Source organism: Carassius gibelio, chromosome A12, assembly GCF_023724105.1.
Source record: "Carassius gibelio isolate Cgi1373 ecotype wild population from Czech Republic chromosome A12, carGib1.2-hapl.c, whole genome shotgun sequence".
NCBI lineage: Eukaryota > Metazoa > Chordata > Actinopteri > Cypriniformes > Cyprinidae > Carassius > Carassius gibelio.
In genome coordinates, this window is record NC_068382.1 from 24705753 (window position 1) to 24733252 (window position 27500).

Consider the following 27500-nt stretch of genomic DNA (forward strand, 5'->3'; position numbering starts at 1 on the left):
GCAACTGTCTGCTAAAGTTCAGTCCGAGTTCGTTTGTTGAGATCTCTTCTGAAACTCTCGAGGAGAGGAACATCTCAGTCTCACTGCCGTCTAGGAAAACTATGATAAACATGTCATCTGTGATATTTCTGATCCTGTGGGTGTGGAACTGTTCTGTCTGATCCTGAGTCCAGGAAAAGTCATGTTTCTTTAGAGTCATATCTGGATTAAAGTCTTGTCTCGAGTGTGCTTTCAATGTGACACTGTATTTTCAAACTATACTCGGATTACGGATTTATTTAGAGATTTATTTATTCTTGAAATTTTGTGAGAATTTCTCATTTAAGGTAATGAATGTGCAAAGTTGTGTTTTGGAAAGGCTGAACATATTTTACGTTTGCTTTAGAGGTAATATTTTGGTTTAAATGCAGTTTGCCAAAAAATCAAGCAGAGAGTAAAAAAAGGTGAAAAAATTAAAGAAAAACTCAAAAGCTTAAATAGGAAATACATGAGAAACTTTGAAATTTAAAACACAATGTTTACTCAAAATTAAGACTCCTCTTCTGCATTAAGTTGAACTTCACACTTAAAATTCTCTCAAAGGTTTGTTAGTTATTGGGTTTTTAACTGAAAAGAAATGTTTGAAACCCATTTTATCCTAACAATGGTTTGAGAAAAAAGACCACAAAAAGACAAAGTTCAAATAATTTCATATACTTTTCATACCTGTGGTTATTTGCACCTCAATACAAGTTAAGTTAGTTTTTAATATTTTGTATTTATATGTAGGTCAAATTGACCTGGAACACAATAAAAATAACACTATAAAAATAGAAGCGAACTGTTACATTTCTCATATGTATTTTTAGTCTCTATCAAGCTACATCAGAGGTTTTCTGTTTTCAAAGTGCTGCTGATTTTTAGCAAATTGCATAGAAACGAAAGTGGTTCACGTTAACCCCTCAGCACAGACGCTGACCCAGTTTTTGAACACAAATCGAGGGTTAATTAAAAATGCATTTGTTACAGGTTTCATCGTTCAGAGAAGAAGCAGAAATGACTGGGGTTTGCCTTCTGAGACTGATTCTAGCTGTAGCAGCTCTCACGGTTTGTGTAAGTGTGCTTCAAACTTAACTCGCTTCCTTTTAGACAATGCTTTTAATTATAGAACAGAGAAAATTATAATAATTCATCCTTGTTTTGTTTGTTTTGACCAACAGAGAGCCCAGCGCAGACTCTCTCCCAGCGGTTTATATGAGAAATCAGGTACAGAAGCTTTGTCTGCAGTCTTTATTTTCCAGAAGATTACTTGATACAGATACTTGTAGTCCAAATGACTGATTCGGATAACTTTTAGATTACTTTTGAACTAACACGTGACATATGAACTAACACATTGATTTAAATAGGAAAGACTTCTACCATATTGGCATACAAATACATAGAAGAAAGAAAATATATTAAATTTGTTGTTTTTTCAACATCAAGTGCATTAAATATTACATTACATCAAGTTTTCCCAAACTGGGGTTCGTGAAGGAAATGCAGGGGGTCTCTGAATTTAATGAAAAGCTAATAATTCATTAAATCCTAAAAAAAATAAAAAAAAATAACAACAATTAGAATAAAATATCTACTACACATTTTTTTTTTGGGGGGGGGGCATTTTTTGTTTACCTGCATGTCATGTGAGTATTAACCAATGTCAGAGAACCGTGAACATGCAAATTATTAATTAATTATGAATTATTTATTGCTATTGAGTGTCAAACATGTAATACAAAAGTATCTGTAGTCTGATTATGAGTACCGTATTTTCCGGACTATAAGTCGCACTTTTTTTCATAGTTTGACTGGTCCTGCGACTTATAGTCACGTGCGATTTTTTATCAAAATTAATTTGACAGGAACCGAGAGAAATGAACCAAGAGAAATGGACCTGAAGTCCATCTACACTGAAAAAATCTACACTGAAGACACAGAGCGCCCTCTCGCGGCTGGAGACGGTAATGTTTTCTCTTGGTTCTGAATAAATGCGACTTACAGTCCAGTGCAACTTAAACATGTTTTTTTCCTCATCATGACGTATTTTTGGACTGATGCGACTTATACTCAGGTGCGACTTATAGTCCGAAAAATACGGTATTTTAAGTTGTGATATAATTTAATGAAGTACTTCTGTTTTGGAATCCCTGTAATCAGATCTCATGTTGATAATGATCGTTTCCTCTGATCAGGTCTTGTGTGTCTGAATGGAGGGACGTCGGTCTTGTCTCCGTCGGGGCGTCACATGCTCTGTTTCTGTCCTGATGGCTTCAGCGGCTCCAGCTGTGAAAGAGGTGCGCATCACTCACATGTGTTTATTATCTTTAACTGGTGTTTGCATGCATTCATATTCATTTATGATGTTTTGCGACAGATGAATCTGTCTCCTGCTTTGACGGGATGGGTCTGCACTACAGAGGTAGCGTGTCCAAATCAGAGAGTGGGCGGGAATGTCTGGAATGGGATCCAGAGAGTGTGCGGGAATTTGGAGCCTATCCCAAGAATCTTGGCCCGGGACGACACAACCACTGCAGGCGAGTTACTGACTGATGAGAACCAGCAGACACTGCAGAGCCCAGACTTGCCCGGGTATCTGTTACTAGGAGTTCCCTAGAGACCATCGATCAGTTGAAAAGCTGAAAAATACAAAATCAACATGCATTTGTCCTGAAGGGATGGATATGAATAGAACAAGAAAGCTGGTGTGATGTTATGGAGCTCAGTTTATGAGCGGATCTCACGAAAGATTTCAGGAACATGTGTTGGGCATAATTCACCTGGCAGTTAAATGAAATCATTGATTTGATTATTTATTTTAAAAAAATTATATATATATACATATATATATATATGATATGATATTATATTATACATGATATGATATTATATAATTGTTTTTATTATTAAATAATCAAATCAATGTGTATATATATATATATATATATATACATACATACAAATACAATTTCTATATTATAGGCTAATTTAATTTATATTTTAAAATTAAGCTACAATTAATTTTCAAAAAAATTACACTTTGTAAGTTATTATTAATCACATATTTATTTTAATTTTATCTCATACAAAAAAAGTATTTTTTTTTAAACTAAGTTTTGCTTAACAAATTAAGCTTTTTGGATGAATACGTTTTTTTTTTTTTTTCATTGACAATAAAGCACATTTAGATACCTCAGAAACATGTATTTATATTTTACTGTAAATCAATACCGTTATACGGTTATTAATTATTTTAATTTTATTCAAGCTATAAAAAAGTTTTTAATAACATTTTTGGGTCATTAGCTATCAATATTTTAATCAATGTAAAACAACAAATTAAGTTAAATTCAACATTAATAAAAAATAGTACAACACGAATCAGCATGATGTACCGACGCTACAGTTAATATTTTACAGTATGATAATTTATTTATTTATTTTCATTCCGGGGTGAATTATGACTCAGACATTTTATTGCCAGGATTTGTGACGTTCCCTCTTATTCTCAAACTCAGATGTGAACATCTCCTGCAAACAAACACACCTTGCACACCTGTCTGAGCCTGTGCTCAGTCTTTCAGGTTCTAGTGTGATCTCTCTGTGCTGTTTATTCTCTTATCCTGTCAGCTACATCCATCATAACACGCACATGTTATAACTTCAACAGAAACCCAGACTACAGCAGCAAACCGTGGTGTTACGTACGGACCGGGTCTAGAATCGTGAAAGAGGACTGCGATATTCCACGATGTGCAAAAGATCACGGTACGATCCGTCCTTTTTATTGTTAATGTAATATTACGAAATATCTGACATATATGAAATGGTTAGATGCAGGTTGATGTGCATCATTGTGGAGCGTCTGCTGTTTGATTGACAGGCTGAACTGTGCTTCATCCAATAGGCTGGCAGTGTGGCCAGAGGGAGGAGCGGAACATGAAGGTTGTGGGCGGGGCTCTGAGCGCCGTGGAGCGTCACCCGTGGATGGCGGCGGTGTTCAGCAGGAGCGCGCGCGGGAGAGCGTTCACCTGCGGCGGGAGTCTCATCTCGCCCTGCTGGGTCCTCACGGCCGCGCACTGCTTCCCCGACGGGTCGGTACAAACCAACCGGACAGAGAGAAGAAACTACAGACGTGTCAATGCGTTCCCATGTGAAATATAATAATAATAACAATTCGTGAAGAAAATATATAGCCTATTACAGTAGTAAAAAAAAAAAATAATGCGTTCCCCCGAAAAACCTTTATTTTTTTTTTTTATTTTTTTTTTTCTTGAGTGAATTTTTGCATGCTAACGTAAAAGATATGAAAAGGGAAGAAAATTATAATTTCCGTTATTTTGCGTTCTCAAGGGATCGCAAAAGTTCCGGTTGATGGTAATAATAGGGAAAATTAGATTTCAGGCTTTTGCATTATATGTTGCCTTCCACAGAGAAATCTCGCGTTTTTCTGTTCGCTCGCAAAAGGTTTATGAGAAAAACAGTGTTTTTTTTTTTTTTTATGGGAACGAAAAAGTTCTGGTGATGAAAAAAAATATATAAATTTCCCCAAACATTTTTTGCAAGGAAATAAATATTTTCTTGTGATGGGGGAAAAAAACATCGGACAAAAATGGAAAGAGATTAGATTAGATTAGATTAGATTCCAAAGCTTTTACAATCATTTGCAAACTTTTGTGTTCCCTTTAGAAACTGTGCAAAGGTTCTGGTGATGGGGAAAAAATATGAGATGGTTGAAAAAAAAAAAACCTTTAAATCTACATTTATTCCTTTATTAGGGCCTTCCTGATGAATGCAGTTCGATTAAATTTATGAATAAATGAGAAGCATGGGAAATGGATTGGAAGGAAAAAGCATGCATGGATGTGTTTTTGGAAACATATTTACACATGTATTGGTTCTTGTTTGTTTTCAGCACGAAGACTAGCCTCCATAAACTCTCAGTATTTGTGGGGAAGAACGCCATCAATGAGACGGATGCTCAGAGAGAGCAGGAGCTCAGGGTCTCCGAGCTCTTCATCCATGAACACTTCGACAACACAGACGGCAACTACAACAACGACATCGGTAATACTGACTGAGAACTAACTCTGATAAACACCTAACACATCGGCACTATTCACTTTTAATAAAAAACAAGTAGCTTTATGAGTTTGGTTATGCATCTTTAACTTCTGATTGACTGCTCTGTGTTCAGCGCTGTTGAAGATCCGCAGTCCTGACGGTCGCTGTGCGAAAGAGTCCAGTTCAGTCAAGACGGTCTGCATCCCTGAGGTGCATCAGTCACTCAGTGTTGGGACGTCCTGTGAGGTCACTGGATACGGCAGAGAACAAGAAGGTAATCAGCAGAGTTTGTGTTGAGAGTGTGTTTGCTCTGTTTGTGTTAATGAAGGGTTCAGTCATTGTGTGTGTGTGTGTGTGTGTGTGTTGTAGGTTTGTGGTATTACTCTCAGTATCTCAGAGAAGCAAAGCTCAAGCTGCTGTCCCAGGACGTGTGTTCGAGTAAAGAATATTATGGCAGCATGATCACAGACAACATGTTGTGTGCCGGGAGTCCTGACTGGAGCGCGGACGCGTGTAAGGTGAGCCGGAACATATACTTATGTGTTCCAACTTCCAACTTTCCAACTTAACTAAATTATTTAATGTAGAAATTAAATTGGTTTTTATGTGTTATGTATTAAATCAATTTTGTTTACCTATTCTAGCATATCATTGTTATTAAACCCTTTAATCTATCTATCTGTCTGTCTATTGATTGATTGATATTTTTATTAATTTACTATTTTTAGATTTGTTGTTATTTTTCATTACATTTAAAAAAAAATGTATCACACACATACTCTATTTATATTTGCACACACACAAAAACAGGAAATTGTACCAGTAACTTTCTTCCAGGGCATTATCCATTATTTTTTTAATTTGTAAAAGTACAGGTAAAACACTGAAAAAAAAAAAAAAAAATATATATATATATATATATATATATATATATATATATATATATATATATATATATATATATGTAGTAATAATTAAAAAATACAGCACATTCCTTACTATTAATACAATGCACTGAAAAAAAAAATTCATTGGGAATTTACAAAAAAAAAAAATTATGGTAAGTGGTTGCAAACAATTTATTTTGTAATAAAAAATTTTGCAATAATTTATTTGATTAACTTTCAGCAAATTTAAATGTATTTAAATGTAGCTAAAATAAATTGATTGCAACCACTTATGTAGTAAATTCAATGAATTGTTCCCTCTTTTTTCAGATTATTATGTTTTTTTTACAGGCTGCATGTAAAATGATTGCACATCATTATCACTGGGAAGCATGAAAAGTGTCAGGCTGATGCGTCTGTTCTTCTGGGTGTTTCAGGGTGACTCCGGCGGGCCGCTGGTGTGTCATGTGCGTGACCGTGTGTTTCTGTTCGGTGTGGTGAGTTGGGGAGAGGGATGTTCCAGACAGTCCCGTCCTGGAGTTTATACTAAAGTCAGCAACTATTACAACTGGATCCTGGAGAAAACCGGCCTGCTGTCACTCAGCTGAGAACAGGAGCTCACCTGCCCTCATTCAACACATAAAGAACATGAACGAACGACTGCAGACGAGTCGTGCTCAAACTCAGTTACTCATCAATCATTCTTACCTTCCAGTCTAAAGCCAAGATATAACCGCAGCTCAAAGGACTCTCTCTCAGTGTGGAAAATGTTTGTGAAACTATAGTTTTGCATTGGTATTCAAATAGTGTTTTCACTTTGTTTTCCGTTGTTTTTATCATTTTATATTGCTGTGTAACTATCAATGAAAAAAGACTATTATTAGGCCAGTAAACAAGTACTGTGTACATTCTGAGTAAATGTTGTGTAAAAAGTGTTTGCATAATATGTGTGTATGCATATATATATATATATATATATATATATATATATATATATATATATATATATATATATATATATATATGTATTTCCTAATAATAAATGAATTTTACATAAGATGATTTGATAAGATTTTTGTTGTGTTATGATGAGCATGTCACATATTTATGCATATTTAATCTCCTTGAGTAATATTAAGGGTCAAAACTAACTTGCAACATGCATAATTTGACCATAAAATCACTGCAGTTTCAGATTCACACACGTATCAATGCTATTATACACTATCATAGTAAAACAATGAGGTCAAATGTGTGTAAAATATGAGTTTGACTAAGTCCGGATCATCGTAACAGCTGTGTGTGTAATTTCAGAGCAGCTGCCGAGTGGAAAAGCTGCTTTACCCACAGGATGAAGTCATCGGGTCAAAGGTCAGACTGACTCACAGATGGAGTTTAAAGCACTGACCTCACTCATACAAACAATGCCACTGCACCGTTAGGTCTTGTTTTATGTTATAACGAATATTATGTACATTTGATTTTCCAATAACTTCCAAAGAATTTTCTATTGCTATAGATGCAATTCCTAAAAAAGGTAAAGGAGCACTTTAAGTTACCTTTAACTATGCATCCTTCATCACATAACTATAAAATTAGATCTCTCTTTCAAAAAGGAGCTTGCAACAACTCCATATTTGTTTGGTCTTATTAGAAGAATTCAGTCGATCATATTGATTGGGACTCTGCCTTTTTAAATACATAATAACTAACAAGGTTAGAGAAATCTCATTCAAATTGTACTGTTCAGTTTCTTTAATATGCAAAAATATCAAATTAATGAAAACTTTTATTATTAAACTATTATTATTTCTTAATCAATTTCATATGCACCACATTAAATTCTCTCATTAAAATCCTTCCTTTATTAATTCGTTATTCAACAGTATATCCAGACTATTTAACCTTTCTAGAATCTTAAAGTTTTAACTTATTTCACTTTTTACATTTATTTGATTACAAATTTAGTTTTTTATTATTTGTCTATTGTTATATGCATGTTTACACAGCGCTTTGCTCGTTATGTTAATACAAAATTTATAAACCAATATCACTAATGCAACACTGAAACATATTATGATATAATCTGTAATAATTATTATAATTATGATGTTTGATTTTAGGTAAAAAGGTCAAAAGTGGTCATTGGGACAGTACCCTTTCAAGAGGAAACTAATATAGCCTACCTTTAAAATACTAATATGCACCATTTGGGGGTAAAATTAAATGGAAACAAAGATGTACATTTTAGCTTTTGTACTTTAGGTGACAGCTTTGAACCTATTTCTATGAGAGCAGCTGAAGTTTCTCATTCAGCCACTAGATGGAGACCGACACTGAGACTGTCAACACTTCATCCTAACACACATGACGTCACTGACCAATGCTAAAAATATTAAAGCATACTAAACTGTGTGGAAATGACAGAATGTGTGATATAAAGTCTAATAATGGAACCATATGACATAACTGAAGTTTTTATTGGCTAAGTTTCACTTACAAGGAATTTGACTGCTTGGTTGCTGCAAATAAATAAATAAATACATATTGTATATATTTATATATATATATATATATATATATATATATATATATATATATATATATATATACAGATGAGAAAAATTTAATCAATAACTTCAGATCTAATATATCATATATAAGTAACGTATAAACTATTATAAGTAATAACTAATAAAGAAAAAGTAAAAGAAAAAGTTAGCTACTTCAACAAATTTTGTCTGGATTTTAATCCTTTAATTCTTAAATTGCATTAATGACTTGGTTTAATTAAAAATATATATTTTTAATCAGGGGTTTCTGTATGCACACTGTAAACGATTTCTGTTGTTTTCACAGTATTATTGCTGTATTATCAGAGAAAGCTTACTGTAGAAACAGTTTACAGTAAGTTTCTGTCAATTTTATAACTTTTGTATTATTGCTGTATTTCCAGCTTTGTCTTACTGTAGAAACTATTTACAGGACAGTTGCTGTCAATTTATGCTATTCTTTGGAAAAAACAAAAACCAAAAAAACAATACAGTGGGAAAATAATTACAGTAATCCTTATATTACTGTTAAATTGATCACAGTAATAATCCAGCAGGCAAGTAATTTCATTATTTTTTAAGCATGTAACAGATTGTAGTTAGTTACATGTTGTGTATATATGCGTATATGTGAATATAAAAACTACCGTAATCAATTATACTGCATAGTAACTTTACAGTATTTTAAAATACAGTGCAAAAGCATGAACTGTAATTAATTCTACAGTATAAATATACTGTAAGTTATTATACAGTATGTTGTGAACTACTGTAGTCAGATTTACAGTAATATTACCGTGGAATAAAATACTGAAGCTTGCTGGGTATTTGTTGCCAGTAAGTTAGTTGATTTTACGTAAAAAATTTTACAGTGCAATCTAAACCAAATAAGTGCTTCAAGTAGCAACATAATAAACTGCTTCAAACACACTAATATGACAACATCATCATCATTAATGTGTCACTTTATAGGTCAGATCAAACATGTTTAACATTGAGGTGAGCAGCATGAACACACACACACACACACACACACTCATGCACGCTTGTGTTTACTCTGAGCTGACTTCCTTGATTCTTTCTTTTCAGACTCTTCCATATTCGGTCATGCAGCCTGTTGAGGGTCTCTGGGCAAATTCTTGGGCTGTTTGAGAGTTTGTGGGGTTGAGCAGCTTGAGTCATTGTTACTGTGGTTTCAGTTCGATCAGACCAGCTGAAGACTGCAACCTGCTCTCATGATTATGATATGAACATCGAATGTGCAACATGATCAAAATGAACAACAGTTTCATCATGATGCAGCATCTGTTTTCATCCACTGAGCTCATCATGTGCATTCATGTGTTTGAGTTTTCTAGAGTTTTAACACAAGTTTCAGTAAGGTTTAATTCATGTTAAAACGTTGAAGCAGTAGCTGGCAGAATAATGCCATGACAAAAGCAAAATATAGAGAAAGCTAAATATATAGGCCTATATAATGTTATACTGTTTTATCAGATTCATCAGTGGATACATATGTATCATGAAACCGTGCACGTTGTAAATTGATTCTATTGAATTGTTTCCTTGTTGTTTCACTGGTCTTGTTGCAAATAAAAGTGAAAATTTGGCATGAAGGCTTCAAACGAAAGCTGAGCAACATTCAGACCGCGTCGGTGCCATCTGGCCCTCAGAATTCCTCATCCAGAACAGTGGGATCAAGTTTCCTTTTTAGGGCATGAGAATGTATTGCGCAACTTGTGAAGAACTCGCGACAAAGACAATGGGCGGAGCCGATCAGGACGAATGACGTTTGTGCCAACCAATCGCATTCACGGGCGCGCCGGCACTCGCTTTTCGATTGGCGGATGGAAGAGTGTGCGTCATCCGGGAGGTTTCGGTTGAGAGTAATGTGGGAAGCCGCGAATCGATTCTTTCGAACGGTTCATTCCAACAAACCACTTCAAAGAAAGAGTTCGTCACCACGTCCTCCTAGACCTAGAGATTTAAACAGGGTTTTAAATAAATGTGTATAAAAGACAAACATAGAGTTTTTTTTTTTTGCATTTAAATAACTGCGATTATGATTGATTTAGTTGTCGATGTAATGAATCAAATTCTAGAATAAGCAGGCCTACTAGTTGGCTACTAATTGTACAAATAACTTTTTCATAGTAAACCTAATACTTTAACTACTGTGTTTTGGTAGTATTGTAAATGCTAGAAAAGCGTTGTTGAAGAATATAATGAATATACTGGTGACATTAAAAACATTATTATAGTTAGATTATTTACCAATTAAAATTAACTGTAACACAAAGCAGATAAAAGTGCGGTTTCAAGGAAAAATATCAAACGTTGTCAGATTCGGTGAGTTGTTGACGCGATACGCGAACGAATCATTTTGCGAACCGACTCCACCGAACGATTCATACTCTAGAAGACTCGCTTCCCGCGATGGTTAGTTAGTTGCATGAAGGAGCGTCAGTGTGTTCTTGAGGGGGATAGTCTCGGTGGTGCTCGGATACGGATAGGGGACTCTGGATACACACTTGGACACAGAGTTTGCGTTCTCTTAAGTGCTCATCATGCCGGTTTTTCACACGAAGACGATCGAGAGTATCCTGGAGCCGGTGGCCCAGCAGATCTCTCATCTGGTCATCATGCACGAGGAGGGAGAGGTGGACGGGAAAGCCATCCCGGATCTCACCGCTCCGGTGGCCGCTGTGCAGGCAGCTGTCAGTAACCTGGTCCGGGTAAGAGCTCGGGGTTTACTCTCAGTTATAAGCGAGGATGCACATCTTATTATCTCAGGGGGGGTTTAAAGTCTCGTTGTTTGGTGTTAATGTATCCATGAAAGTTTCATGAAGTTCTTCTTTGGCTTTGATCCAAACCGAGTACCGCCTTTTCCTCTTGGATTTCGCCCTTTCCACTGAAACACCTCTGCGCCACGACATGCCCTTCATGATCTGAACCAAAAGAGTGAAACTAGTCGTTCAGCTGCTGCTTTGTGCAACATGCAATGCTCAGGAACACGAGCTTCATGAATCAGGATTTATTGCATTTAAAGAACCTTTCCACAAAGCTTTCTTTAAAGTGGAAAATCATCTTTAGATTAGTCAAATGTTTGATGCACCTAGAAAAAATGCTTCTTTGTGGAACCAAAACTGTTTTTTTTTCTATGGCATCGTTGTGAAAACCCTATTTTGAGAGTGTTTTGTCGTTTTAACCCACATTATTTTTAGTTTTAGTTTCTGGTGCACAACATTAATGTAGCTTGTCTGATTCATATGTTGTGTGAATCTTCTTGAGATCGTCTTACTAACCTCAGATAACCACAGAGTCGACAGCGGTTCAGAGATCTCAGGCATCCGCATCAAACCACACAAACTTCTCTCAACCAGAGACAAGCCTTAAAGAGACTAATATACCCCAGAATTGATTCCTGGGACATTTTTACAATGCCGTGTGATTTTCAGATTGTCCATTAATGTCAAAAACATAACATTAAGTAAGAACCACCAATGTTTGTTTTAATTTTTTCATTCGTTTTTTTGTTTTTTTTTTATGTATAATCCTTTTTTTTATTTTTTAAATAATATTTATAGTTATTTTTTTAAATATATAGATATTATAATACATAGATATATACAATATATACAATCTATATATGTGTGTGTGTGTATATATATTTATATATATATATATATATACACACTCGCGCGCGCGCACACACACATACACACACACAAACACATATAAATATACACACACACACACACACATACATATATATATACACACACACTATATATAATTAAATATAAATATTAAAATATTAAATAATTTAATAAAAAATAAAAAGCAATATATAAATAATAATAAAATATATTTAAATAATTGTAATTATTACAAAAAGATAATTATATGTATAATATATAATAATAATATAATAATAATATGTATAAAATATAATATTTATACATCTATAATTAATTTAATCTATATACAATTTAGTGAAATTTTTCTGTTGTTTTCAGTTGCGCTGTTGCAGTGACTTCACCCCTACTGTAAAAAATGTGTGTTTTTGCCACTGGTCTCATCACTTCAGGACAGAGCTGATCTCCAGAGGAAGGGAAAATGTCTTTCATGGAGAGATTGTGCAGAAGTGCTTCTATCAGCTGTCTGCGTGTGTGTGTGTGTGTGTGTGTGTGGTCACCTAAAACGGAAACAAAACCCTGTAAATTCATCAGCAAGCCTCTGCTCTCCAGTTATTCTTAGCAGCTGTCCAGAGATAACTTCATACTCTTGAAATAACACTGGATGGAGGTTTTTGTTCCTCTGAGTCTGTGTCACTGTAACTGGAGCTGAACGAGGGGTTGGTTAAGGTTAAAGTCGTTTCTAGATTGAGGTTTAGGTTGTTTAGGTGACCCCAGCCGGGTAATCACTTCCTGTCTGTGCAGCTTTGGAGGAGGTTGTTTTCTCAGATAACTCCTGGCGCTGCGGTTTCTAATGTCTCTGGTCTTCATCTCAGGTTCATCTGAGATTTCTGTGTGCTTTAAAACACGTCCGGCTCAGTTTAGCACAGTATTAAAGCGTTATTTCTTCTACACTCCTGTTTGAATGGTTCTATTTCTCATCTTCCTTCCTCTTTGCTTTCTTTTTCTTCCTCTATTTATTGATGTGTAATTTGGTTAGCGAGTGGTGTGCAGTATTCGTGGGCGTGTTAGTGGTTTATTATGGGCTTTTGTACTTCTTACATTTACAGAGACTGAAATGATTTCCTGCTTTAGTCGAGACACAACATCAGAGCTCACAGTGCTTAATAGAAATAGATTTTGATGCTAAACTTTAGTGAATTATTCATAGTGTCTCTTCTGGACAGATCACAGAGAGACTCTTCAGACAGACAATCACTGAATCAAAAAATTTAATCATGTTTTTTTTTTCTGTAACATGAAAACATAAAGAACAGCATGACGCTGGGTCTAATCAAATTTAATTAAAAAATAAATGTTTTATTTTATTTTATTTAATATAAAAAATATTCATTATATTATTTCAAATGATTTTAAAATAAAAATATATTTTAAAAAGTAAATGTAAAATATTAACATATATACATTTTTAACCATATAAGTAGTGTAATAAAATAAAATTGTATACATAAAATAAATTGTAATTGTTTAAAAACATTATTTTAAAATTATTTCAAGTAATTTAAAAATCTAAATAATTTACTTAAAAATTAATTTGTATATTATGAGTATTTTTATATTTATGTACTATTTATATAAAATATTTATATTTATATAAATTATATGGTATATTTTGCAGTTATATATACAAATACATTACAAATTAATAACTTTTTTATCATCTGAGTAAAATTATAAATGTAAAAAATGTATGCATATAATAAAATGTTCTTTTTAAACTTTTATTTCCAATAATATTATTATTTAAAATTATTTATAATCTAATTATTTAAAATAATAATATAATAATAATGTAATAATAATAATAATAATAATACAATTCATGTTTATAAATATAAAAATATTAATTTTGCAAGTTTAGTTACAAATATTAGGTTAATTATAATATTTATACTTTTAAAAATTACAAAATTGTTTGTTATAATATTATATATACATTTACCCATCTGAGTACAATAATAAAATAAAAAACTGTACACATAAAATATAATAATTTAAAACATTAATTTAAAATAAAATATTTAATATAATGATTTAAAATTAAGTAGTAACATTTTTAAATATTAAGATATAAATTTTGCAATTATATTTCCAATTATTACATTAGCAGTTAATTTCTTTGCCATCTGAGATGGACGTTTTCCTCTAGATTTTTAGATGTTTTCATCTTAAAGTCAGAAGTCGGTGAGTTTAGGATTCCTCCCGTCTCACTGATCTAAAAATGATGTTTGTGCATTATTATTTTGAATGTTTTAGACACATATTCTGTGGTCAGTGCTGGGAATGTTAGAGACTGAAGGGTCAAACGCTGCATAGCTGAACATTTCTCAAGACCTCCTCCCAACACTACAAGAGAAGCGTTTGTTATCAGCGCTGAGAGAAATCCGGCTGTATGAGGCAAGATACTGCTGCTGAAGGCCATGAACTCCTCCACTTCTTATTTTACGAGACTTCTTTTAAAAAGAAAGAAAATTATCTGCATGACACAAGCACCAAAGGAGAAGGAAGTTGTGTATTTCCTTTCCATCTGCACTTGTCCCGATCTTAAAAACACGGACTTCCAGATGAGAGAGATCTCTTCCTAGAGAGCTTCTGCAGGAAGTTGTGTTATTCTGAAATGTTATCTTTCACAGCATCAGCTCAACCACAAGACTTTTCATGTGAAGGCAGAAGCTGCATTCATGATACCACAAATCATGAAAAATCATGATCACAACGAAGCGCAAAAAGACTGTTTGATGTGTAATCTGCATGTTTTGTGGGTCTCTGTGTGAAAGAGCTATACAACACACGACGTGAACATATGAACTTCATCAGCATTTCAACATTACTAGCGTCATAAACACACACCAACTCAAAGGACTTTACAACAACCCGCCAAAATAAAAGTTTGGTTCAACCTGAAGAAATTGTGACAGAAATGCATTATTTTAGAGTAGAATGCACGTCTTAAAGTAGCACTTTTTAAATTAATTTTTGTAAATATTTAATAATTAAAATTTTTTAAAAGGGTTGTTAAATATTCAGTAGATTACATTTGAAAATAATAGTTAAATTTACATTAAATTCATGTTTTATGCCTTCATTTAATTGCCACCAATTTTGATAATAAATGTATTAAATCATAAATCCAGAAAAAATAAACAGAAGACATAGAATTTCAAATAAAATAAAATACTTAATGGGGCCCTGTTATTCAGTTGATGCAGGTTTTATGAATATAATTGAATAGACATCCTCTTTTTTAAATAAATGAAATAATTATTTAATTAAATAGTTAAAATAGAATACAGAAAAATGAAAGTGAAAAAAAACAGAAGACCCTAAATTTTTTTATTTTTGTTTACTGTTTCATCAGCTGTTGTTAAATTGAATAAGTTTCATGATTTCAAATAATTAAACATGCTTTTTGATTCATTACATTTAATTCAACCATTAAACTAGAATAAAAAAAATTAACAAGGAGAAAAAAAAGATAAATTCAGAAAAACGCAGAAAAAGTCAATAGAATTTGAGAACAAGTTAAACTGATTTCATAGGTTTCTGAAAGTGTAATTAATCAATTGTTGTTACACTGCATAAGTTTTATTTTTTCAATTAGACATGTTTTATAATCAACAAAAATTACTTTAACTGTTAAAACACAATCCAGAAAAATGTAAACAATAATAATATATTAAAATAATAATATGGGAAAAAATAAAACTGGTTTCATAGGGCCCTAAAATATACTCTCCTTAAAACTTTTAATCAGTTGGTGTAAAATTGTATAAGTTCATAGTTTTAAATTAATTAGACATGTGCTTTGATTTAATAAAACTTAATTTAACTGTTAAACCAGAATCCAGAAAAATTTAATCGGTATGTACAGAATCTAGAAAAATGAAAACAGAAATAAAAATGAGTCGCACTGGACTATAAGTCGCATTTATTTAGAACCAAGGAACAAGAGAAAACATTACCGTCTCCAGCCACGAGAGGGCGCTCTATGTCTTCAGTGTAGACTACAGGAGAACTGAGCAGCATAGAGCGCCCTCTGGCGGCTGGAGACGGTAATGTTTTTTCTTGGTTCATTTCTCTTGGTTCATGTCAAATTAATTTTGATAAATAAGTCGCATCTGAGTCACAGTACCAGCCAAACTATGAAAAAAAAGTGTGACTTATAGTCCGGAAAATACGGTATATATTTTCAAACTATCCAAATGTTCACCATTACTGAATTCTCAAACCTTTTTTGGTTTATTAAGTTGCCCAGTTTTGTAACAAGACTTCAAATAGTCAACTGGAGGTTTCTGGATAGGTTTCTGAAAGCCTTTGCTTCTCCAGATAGTCTGTGAGGTTCTCTGTGTCTCAGGGTTGAAATGTTCCAGAGCTGAGAGAGAAGGCTTCTAGTTCTTCAGTAGTTTTCCTCCCAGTGCAGAAAGAGTCGGTCGGCTCATTGTTTGTGTCTCGGAGCGGACAGATATACAGTCTCTCTCTTTCAGCCAGAGAACGTTCATCATCCGCCTGTTGTTATAATTACACGCAGAGATCCTAAATAACTGTGTTCCTAAATAACTCTTTAAGAGAAGCGTGGGACGAGGGCAGAGCTTCATTCAAGCAGAACTGAGTTCTTCTATCAATCACACAGAGTGAGAGTTGTTGGCTTGTTTGGGAGACAGATTGTTTTATTGCTTTTGGCGGCGGAAGGGAATGGGTTAGTTATGTTTGTGGTTCATTAAAAGGGTTTACAAACCCTGTCCAGATCGTAATGGTTGGATTGGCGTCAGGATAACTTAATGTCTGACTTCCTGTTTTTAAAGTGTCTTGATTTTAGTGCTGGTTATTGGAGTGAATGGGTGCCGTCAGAATGAGAGTCTGATAAAAACATCACAATAATCCACAGCACTCCAGTCCTTCAGTGAACATCTGGAGAAGACAAAAGATCCCCAAAAAAAATCCATTGCTTGATCGGTGCAGATTTCTCTCCTGATTCAGACCAGAACACTTTTTCACTGGAGGAAGTGTTATGATGGATTATTTGAGTTAAAAACATCTTAATGCTGGATGTGTTTCATCTTTTGTCTTCTCCAGATTCACTCTCATTCTGACGGCACCCATTCACTGCAGAGCATCCATTGATGAGACACTGATGCAATGCTACATTTCTTCAAACCTGATGAAGATTCAAACTCATCTACAGCTGGGATGTGCACATTTTCATAAAATTTTCATCGATTTAGAAAATGTGCGCATCCCTAAACAGTCGATATATGATCGCTCGACTAACTTTCCAGTTCTGAGTCATGAAATGTTTTATAACGCTAATCCAATCAAAGTGGCGTTCCTGCAATTTCCACCAAAATAGAGTTTTCTCTAGTCTCTTTTTACCCCCAATTTGAAATATTTGGTGCTATAATGACTCGGCTCAATGTTGAAATGAGCTGGTTGTGGATGGTTGTCTTATTCAATAGAGTTGAGCACAAGAGCGGTGTGTGAGGGCTCTTCTCTGAGTGTGTGTAGAGCATTGAGAAGCGCGTACAAAGAGCCGTCTGTTAGCCGGACGCGAGCAGACTGTCCTCACATTGAGCTCTCCATGAAGCTTTCATCAGCTGCTGGGAGTGTGTTCAGAGCCATGATGAGGTTTACAGGAAGTGACATCATCAGTAAGTGATGTCTCAGAACCCGCACTGTACTGCAAGCTGCGTGTGGCCTTCAAGTGACAGTTCGCCCAAAAGTTCGAAGTCTGTCATCATTTCCTTCCCATCATGTCGTAAACCACTGTGACTGATTTTCTTCTGTGGAAAACGGAAGAGGGTGTATTTATTGTCGTATTGTCGTCATGAGGAACAGACTTAAATGTAAAAACGATTCACTTTTTCTCTCTTGTGGTCGTTCTCTTGTGTTGGATTCAACATCAATTAAAGGGTTAAACCGTTTCAGATGATGCTTGAAGTAATGGACATGAAATCATTTTGGAATTAGTGGAAACTAGATTCATGAGGGGATTATTTTAGGGCAGAACTATTTAAAATTGTGTTTTGTAAACTTTAGAATTCGGAATTTAGAGGAAGTCATAAAGACTGAATTTAATTATTTATAAAAAAAATTATTTTAATACATTTTTATTTATTTTAGTTCATTAGTTTAATTTAAATAACTTATTTTTTAATTGAATTATTCATAATTTAATTGTTTTAAATTGTTCTTGATTTATATAAAGTTTAATAAATAAATGTTTGTGGTCAGATTTAAATAATTATATTTTAGTTAATTATTTTAATACATTTTAATGAATTGTAATGTATTTAAATATTTTTAAAGTATTATTGATTTATAAATTTTTGTTTATAATTTTTATATATATATATATATATATATATATATATATATAATTTTAAGTATTTAAATGGATTTCGATAAAACAATTTTTAGATTTATCTTAACTATTTAACTTAATTATCCTAATTCACTTAATAATCTCTGTCTGTATTATAAAAAACATTATTGAATTTATGCAATAAATCTCTTTTCATTTTCTACAGAAGAGATAGTCACACAGATTACTTCTTGTTCATCTTTAGGTGTACTATCCTGTAGGATTTGTGACTGAACCTGTTCTTACCTGTCTGATCTTTTGCTTGAAGAACACACGGCTCTTTCACGAGGAAACGCAGACAGAGACGAGTGTAAGAGAGATTCGTCTGAACATGCAGCCTGCGATCGAGTAGAATTATGGTTATTACCGGTTACTTCTGCTCAGAGTTAGGGTTAATGATTTGAATAAAGCTCTTTAAGCATCTTCATCTGAGCTACAGATGCAAATGATTTTCTGAATTGCAAGTTAAATTTAGAAAAGGGACCTGAGCTGTATAGAGAATAACACTGAGATGTGAAACAGGACTCGTGTCATTGGTTTCTAGTAGATTGTAATACACAGACTCCAGTTCTGCAGGTATATTCTGGGAATGAAAGTTATATCATGTTAAGATAACATCAGTGTGAGCTCATTTTGGGAGAAAACGGTTAAACATGGTCTGGAGGTTTCTAAGCGAGAACAAATTGGAGACGAACCAAACATGAAGTCATCAGCAGACCTGGTGTGTGTGTGTGTGTGTGTGTGTGTGTGTGTGTGTGAAACACTGACTCACACAAGTGGAAATGTTGAAATGAAGCCGTCTTTATGGTCACATCAAACACAACTAAGGAACGGAGAACTGTTGTACTTTCAGTCTGAGAGACGTAAATCAGTGTAATTATAAACATGTCCCTAAAGATACAGTTTTGTTGCAATAAATGTACATTTTATTAGAAGATCATTGCAAATATGTGCATTGTGGACAATATAAATAAAAACAAAATATAAGAACTCAAACTGTTGGATGTAGCACAGAGGTTTCCACGCATTTGTAATAAATAAATATTTATTTTTGGAACTTTTGAACTGCCTTTTTTAAGTGAATCAAACTTAGTTTAATTATTTATGATGAAGAAACGTTCTAGCTATTATGCAATAGATCTCCTTTTGTTCTGCGTGCAAGAAATAAGTCACATATTCAGGAAATTAAAGTTCGCAAGCTCTCGTGTGTTTCTGTTTTTAATGGTTTATAGGTGTATTTATCGTGTGTTTTGTGTGTGTGTTTAACGCAGGTGGGCAAAGAGACGGTTCAGACCACCGAGGATGCCATCATGAGAAGAGACATGCCGCCTGCCTTTATAAAGTAAGACACACACACACTCTCTCACACACACACACACACTGTTGAAGTTAAAGGTCATGGGTAACATGTTAAGTGTGTGTGGTGCTGTGTGAATAATGGCTTTCTGTTTTGTCTGCATCAGCCTTTTGTTTCAAGTGAAAATCTATATGCAACAGCAGCTCTTGCATGTACTCTAGCCTCCTCTTCTTTCATCTTGTTTTGTATTTAATCCCATGGCTTTGATTTGAATGGAATGCATGAACTTATAAAATGCATATCTTGTTTTGCAGCCGCTTTGGATAAATGCATCTGCCAGATGCGCACATGTAAATATAACTGTGGTGTGTGAATGAGTGTGCAATGTGCATGTGGTGTTTGTTGAGAGAGGAAGTGCTCTAATGCAGGTGTGTTGACTAATAAATCAGGTGCAGACATGCTGGAGCAAACACAACTCCACTAGAGCTCTTCAACAGCGCCTCAGATCGCACACATTACTCCTCACTTATGGAAAATATTGTTATAGGTCATTCAGAATTATTGGTGCTGTTTAGTTATGGTTTGTTTACACTGTAATTGACATACGAACCAGAGTTGTTCATTTTAAATGAGACTTGAGCATGCAACAATGTATCAAAGCTCTGCATTACATCACTGCTCATTTGCATAACAATTGTGCTTAACTTAAAGGGACAGTTCACCCATGTGTTTCCAAACCCATATGACCCGCACACACACACACACACACACAAAAGACATTTAGAAATATATTACTCAGTTAAATCATTTAGAGATATAATGAATTAATGATTTAACTAAATGATATGCTTGTCAGTGTAAACATCACTGGGAAAGCAGCTGGGAAATCTCCAGCGATCTACCCAAACATCTGTGTATCTCAGCGCTGCTTAGGGAATAACTAAATAAATAAAGCAGAAAATAGCTGAGAAAGTCCTGAACCCTGATGCTGCTCGTCTCGAAGCCCACAGACATGCTGCTTACTCAGACGTTTTGTCACTCTTGTGGTTGTGTTGTCATCACACCTGATATGTTTACAATAATGATATGTCACACGAGTCTGAAAGCCGTTAGCTCGTCGCAGGCGCTCGTGCGCGGCTGCACGGATCCTGAAGCTGCTTTGAGTCATGCATGAACTCATTCTGCTGTGCTCAGATCTCTGAGTCTCTGGAAACACAGACGCACGTAATGGACCGCCTGCGTTTCCCTCTAAATATAGTGTGTGTTCCTGTGTGGCCTGCTGTAGTAATGCTGATTACAATACATATGCATTACTGTTAGCTTACACACACACACCCACTGTTGTGACCTTGCTATCCTGTCTCACACACACACACACACACATCGCTGTGGTCTGTCCTGCCACAGAGAAATATGACACCAGTCTCTATTCTGCAACTACAACAAAACCCTCCTGACGACAGTCAGACACAGATGAATAGGACATGAGTGTGTGTGTGTGTGTGTGTGTGTCGTGGGAATCAGCGCCTCACAAGTCACTCCTGTGTGATTTAGAGCCGCTGAATGAGAATAAAAAGCATGCGTGTGGGACCGGCTGTATTTGGGGAGTGATTCAAACTGTGAAAAACAAATACGATAAAGATTCAGAACTTGTAGCGTGTGTGATCTTGAAATGTCAACATTCGCTGATCTTTTGCATCCTGTTTTTATGCTTGCAAATGTTAACATTAAGTTTTCTGTGAAGTTCTGCTTCGTTGTCTTTCCTATTTCATCTGATCTGTCAGAGATAATGTTATCTAGCTGGTTGACATAGATGACGGTTTGTCAAATTAGCAGAAATGCCTTGCATTGCACTGATGCATTGAATGTACTGAAAATTACAAGCCAATCAGAAATGTTCTGCATTGTCTGCCATTGTTTTCCTAAAAATGTGTTTATTATAATTTTTTTTAAATTATGGGTGTATACTTTCCAGGTTGCTAATGATTTCATTTCGGTAAAGAAAAAAATTAATAAAAAGTAAATAACATTTAAAATATTTACAATAAAATATTAAAATATTTCTAGGAAATGTACTTCATAAATACACTATTTTTAAAACGTTTAGTAATATTTTTAGAAATAAATTAATACTTTTATTTTTAAAAGGATGCTTTAAATTGCTCAAAAGTGTCAGTAAACACATTAATAATTCTACAAAAGATTTCCATTTCAAATAAATGCTGTTCTTTTAAACTTTCTGTTCATCAAACAATTCATAAAAAAAAAAAAAAAAAAAAATATATATATATATATATATATATATATATATATAATATTTTCCACAAAAATATCGGGTAGCATGACACATGAAAATCCAGCTTTGATCACAGAAATAAATTACTATTTAATATTTATTCCCATAGAAAACAGTTATTTGTTATTGGAATAATATTTCACATTATTCCTGTATTTTTGATCAAATAAATGCAGCCTTTTTAAGAGCAGAAGAGACTTCTAAGACACTGAGTGTTTACGGCGTCTCTAGACACAGTAATGTTCATCTGGTTCTCTGTAGGGTTGAGACGGCGTGCACTAAACTGGTTCAGGCGGCTCAGATGCTGAAGTCTGACCCGTATTCGGTCCAAGCCAGAGATTATCTGATCGACGGGTCGCGCGGGATCCTGTCGGGAACCTCCGACCTGCTTCTGACCTTCGACGAGGCTGAGGTGCGATGCTTTTAAACTGTTTATGGGTTCATTCCTTTGCCTCTGAGCTTGTGCATGGGTACTGAACACAAGGCACTTCTTCCTGATCTCAGGTTCGTAAGATCATCCGTGTGTGTAAAGGGATTCTGGAGTATCTGACCGTGGCTGAGGTGGTGGAGTCCATGGAGGACCTGATCACTTACACCAAGAACCTGGGACCAGGTATTTCATCTTAAAGTGCAATAAAAACAACACAAGTCATGCTTTATGTGTAGTTGTGTGGAGCAGGATCTGGAGCTGTGGGCGGGGCTTCACACTGTGATGTCATACATGTAGTCTTGATGATGAAAGAGTTGAGTCATCGCTTAATGCATGTTGTTATTTTTGTTGTTGTTGATTTCGATTTTATTTTTATTTCCCTTCTAGAATCAGTAATTGTATTCGTTTCTGATTTGTTTTGCTTGTCGTGAAGTGCATTAAAGCTGTACACTTTCCAGATTGTTGCATTTAAATTTTTAGTGGAGTAAAAAAATTCTACAATAGCTAGAATTATTTATATTTACAATGAGTTATTTATATAGTTACCAATTATTTATTATTAAATTATGTAAATATTTATAGGAAATAAAAATATGTTGCTGTTGAAATGTTTAGAACCGATAATTTATAATTTTTTTAATTAATACTTTTATTCAGCAAACGATGCAATACATTTTTAAACATTTAAAATGTTGAAAAAGATTTCCATTTCAGAAAAATTCTGTTCTTTTGAACTTTCAATTTATCAAATAATCATGAGTTCGTGCTTAATGCTTTGTTGCATCTGATTTATTTATTTATTTATTTAGTTTTGCTCGTTCGGGCTTTGTGAAATGCACTGTAGTTATACTTTCCAGATTGCTGTATTTTTCCTTTTATTAAAGAAAAAATAAAATGATGATTTTTTTAAATAATATTTAAAATATTGATATTAAATCAAGGACAGGAAAGGCATGTTACAAAATATTTTTAATTTCAAATAAATGCTGTTCTTTTGAACTTTCTTTTTATCAAATAAACCTTGAGTTATCACCTCATGCTCGGTCATCATGTTGCATCTGATTTTTATTCAATTTTTTGTGCGTGCTCTGCTTCTGTAATTATCCAAGTATGCAGTTTTTATTTATTGAATCTCTCATTGTGTTCCTGATTTGTCTTCAATCTTTATGAAGTGATGTTGAGTGCTGATATTGGTTCGTATGCTACTTCTAGACTGAACTAGTGGATCAGTAAAATACTGTGTGTGTGTTCACAGGCATGACGAAGATGGCCAAGATGATCGACGAGCGTCAGCAGGAATTAACTCATCAGGAGCACAGAGTCATGCTGGTCAACTCCATGAACACCGTCAAAGAGCTGCTGCCCGTCCTCATCTCAGGTCTGAGTGACCTCTGACCTCGCAGATCTAGAGAAACACAGCACAGACTGTTCCAATACAGATTCTCTGTTTATCCCTGAATCCAGAAATATTGAATAAAGCATATTATCATGATTTCTGAAGATCATTTGACTCTGAAGACTGAAATAATGATGCTGCAAATTCAGCGGAGCAACACAGAAATAAATTACACTTTAACAGAGATTCACACAGAGGACAGCTGTTTTAAATTATAATAATATTTCACAATTTTACTGTATTTTTTGGTGAGCAGAAGTGTCTGTCGGTGTCTCACGCAGGCATCAAGATCTTCGTGACGACCCGGACGTCTCAGGGGAAAGGTGTGGAGGAGGCCCTGAAGAACAGGAACTTCACGGTGGAGAAGATGAGCGCAGAAATCAATGAAATCATCCGCGTGCTGCAGCTCACGTCCTGGGACGAGGACGCCTGGGCCAGTAAGGTGTGTGAGAGGGCAAAGGTCACGGTGTCTTCATAACCCCGCCTAACAAACACACACAGCACAGTTTACGGTCCGCTCTCACGCATGCACGGGTCTGTGTTATTATACCTCACAGTTGCATGCATATGCAATCTAGTGTTCGTTTGAGCATGAAAAATATAGTAGAAAAGTATTTTTGAGTCTAGATTTGAAGGGTGAAGCGTGGAGTATGAACGACTCAGTTTGGTGTTTGCGAATACAGGTGTGTGTGTGTGTGTGTGTTGAGCTGGCTTCAGGTTCTCCAGCTGGATTTTGCAGTAGATTTGAAGTAAATCTTAAATTTTTGGCTGGAACAGCATGTGCAAGCAATAACAAGTCCATCCAGATCGCTTTTGAACTAAAAATACATTGGAAATGAAGTTTTTGGCCTTGAACGTTTGTTGCTTTTTGCTCACTTGTTCTGGAAAGAGTAAAAACGATGGCGTTGAACAGTTTTGGGAATGAAAGTGTTGTAGGGGCTGCATTATCACATGCATGGAAATATCAGCATATTAGTATGAACCAGTCTCAAGAAAACAATCCACCCCCCAAAAATAATCTGATTTTCTTAAAGAAACCGAAGTATGTTTTAGGACTATCGAGATTTTATGCATTGTGTCAATACAATGTGTATTATAATTTTTATATGATAACTTCAAAGTAATGTAAATTTATTTAATTTAAAATAAAGTTTTTTTTTGTTTTTTTTGCATTACACAACATGCAGAAATAGTCAAAATGTGAATATAATAATTGTGTTATTAAAAAAATATAAATTAGATTTTATGCATTGTAAAAATTATCACAATGACAATTAAGCATTTTTTCCTATTATCTAAGAGAAAAAAATATAATAAAAATTTGACGTAGTTTTCTTTATTATAGTCTATTATAATTGTTATATAATCGCTTTACTGTAATGTAAATTTATTTTTGCATTACACAAAATGCAGGGAAATACAGTTTAAATGTGAATATAATAATTGTATTTTATATAAATATATTTTTAAAAAAAATACGATTTTATGCATTGTAACTCAAATTTTGTATGCATATTTTCCTAAAATTTTCAGTACTGTTATGTGTAAAATAAATCAATAAATCAATAAATTATTAGCTTAATGTGTCTGGACATCTTAGTTTTGAGTTTCTTTGTAATTATAATGTATTATAATTTTTATGTTATGGATTTACAGTAGAGTGATTTATTTATATTGCACAGTATGTTAATACTTATATTTTATATAAATGTAAATAATATCACAATGCAAAAAATCTCATCAGGTCCAAAATCGGGTTCATTTTATTCAAACAAAAGAAATATTCTTATTTTTCCTTGATGAAATATTGAGGTTCTGTGAGATCTGCTGATGTGTTTTGCGGAAGTGAGTGTTTGAGGTGAAAGGTCAATGTTTTCAGATGTGGGTTTCGTGAGAAGTAGGTTTGTGGTGTTTTTATTAGTTTATCTCTCTTGTCTGTCAGTGGATCTTTTCACTGGTTCTTGTTCACACGTGTGCTCTGTTTCTCTCCCGGTCTGTTTTCCTCCCGCTGTAGAAGGTAAGGGTCTGTGCGCATGCGCTCGCTCTCTCTCTCTCTCTCTCTCTCTCTCTCTCTCTCTCTCTCTCTCTCTCTCTCTCTCTCTCTCTCTCTCTCTCTCTCTCTCTCTCTCTCTCTCTCTCTCTCTCGCTGTGTGTCTTCAGCTATGGAATTATATCTGCTTAAAACAAATGAACGTAACTTTATAAAACTCAACGTAACTTTTTCAGAAACTATCAAAAATATGGCATTTCATAAGAACAATGAAAAAAAAAAATATGAACTCAGAAAAAAATGAATTTTACAGGCTCTTCAAATATGCTTCATTCTTTGTTAATGTTTTTCAAAGATTTGTTTCCGCTAATCGTGGATTCTGAATGCATTGCCACAGATTTCGCTTACGATTCGCAGTTTTGACACAAACTTCTCGTGGGGGTGGGCTTTACAGTGGTCTACTCTGATTGGATAGTGAGCTTTTGATTGACAGGTGCTCTCTGACCGGGAAGTACAGGAAGTACAGCATCATCTGTTTTAAATGTTACATCTGTCTACGGACTGCGGGTGGAAATTAGCATTTTTTGCTATAACCTGGCACACGACATCTCTTCTTTTTTAGACTAATGTTTTTTGTGCATTGTCCCTGATTAAATATAAATAAAGTCATTCATTCATTCATCTTCCTCCTTCTGAATGACAATAATAACCTGCATCAAACTGTAGCACACTGTAACATGAAAAACTTGCATTATTGGTTACTTCAGTAACACAAGCTTCCTTCAAGCTGCTTTGAAGAACAAGAGCTCATCTTTACAGACTGAGACGATCGAAGGTCAAATATCAGTTACTTATTTAGTAATACAAATCACAATTACGACAAGAGCTTTCCAATATTCGCGCCACTGAGTGGCGTCTCTGTGCTTCCCGGTCAGAGAGCACCTGTCAATCAAAAACTCACTATCCAATCAGAGTAGATCACTGTTAACCCCGCCCCCACCATAGGTTTGTGTCAAAACACCAAACGAAAAACTGCGAATCGTAAGCGAAATCTGTGGCAATGCATTCAGAATCCACGATTTGCGCAAATTAATCTTTGAAAAACATTAACAAAGAATGAAGCATATTTGAAGAGCCTGTTACATTTGTCTGTAAACTAGTTTCTGAAAAGGTATGTTCCGTTTTATAAAGTTACGTTCATTTTTTTTAAGGAAATATAATTCCATACTCTGCTCGACTCACTTCCATGTGATGATTGTATTTGGGGTGAAGAGACGGCTCGTGTGATGCTAACCGAATGGAGCTGATCGCTGTTTGGAGAAATACACCAGATGTTTGTCTGCTTTTCTTTTCAGAATCGCCATCACAGAAATAAAACGTTTCCTTTTCCAGCATCCAGTCATCTAAAATATTTAAAATATATATCTATTTAATGACATTGACTATTTAGGGATGCATTTTTGTAGGGATGCAAAATATTTTTTTTGTCATTTGTTAATGTTATTATAGTA

The 27500-nt window shown here is 34.4% G+C and overlaps 2 protein-coding genes across 3 annotated transcripts in view; both read left to right on the forward strand.

The window, feature by feature from the left end:
• The window catches only part of plaub (plasminogen activator, urokinase b), a 7120-nt gene extending 171 nt beyond the window's left edge, over nt 1–6949 (forward strand). Inside the window, exons 2-12 of one of the 2 annotated variants that reach the window (XM_052612288.1) lie at nt 1009–1092; nt 1200–1245; nt 1887–1985; nt 2217–2318; nt 2399–2558; nt 3692–3789; nt 3929–4115; nt 4937–5088; nt 5219–5359; nt 5455–5603; nt 6410–6949. In XM_052612288.1, coding sequence (XP_052468248.1) covers nt 1036–1092; nt 1200–1245; nt 1887–1985; nt 2217–2318; nt 2399–2558; nt 3692–3789; nt 3929–4115; nt 4937–5088; nt 5219–5359; nt 5455–5603; nt 6410–6580 — 1362 coding nt within the window. In that variant the 5' untranslated portion in view covers nt 1009–1035 and the 3' untranslated portion in view covers nt 6581–6949. The remainder of the gene's footprint in view (nt 1–1008; nt 1093–1199; nt 1246–1886; nt 1986–2216; nt 2319–2398; nt 2559–3691; nt 3790–3928; nt 4116–4936; nt 5089–5218; nt 5360–5454; nt 5604–6409) is intronic. The other variant, XM_052612289.1, reaches the window with a different exon arrangement.
• Nucleotides 6950–10970: 4021 nt separating this feature from the next.
• Nucleotides 10971–27500, forward strand: part of LOC128025539 (vinculin) — a 29618-nt gene continuing 13088 nt past the window's right edge. The window contains exons 1-6 of the mRNA XM_052611986.1: nt 10971–11259; nt 19852–19922; nt 22435–22585; nt 22678–22786; nt 23859–23981; nt 24281–24441. Coding sequence (XP_052467946.1) covers nt 11092–11259; nt 19852–19922; nt 22435–22585; nt 22678–22786; nt 23859–23981; nt 24281–24441 — 783 coding nt within the window. The 5' untranslated portion in view covers nt 10971–11091. The remainder of the gene's footprint in view (nt 11260–19851; nt 19923–22434; nt 22586–22677; nt 22787–23858; nt 23982–24280; nt 24442–27500) is intronic.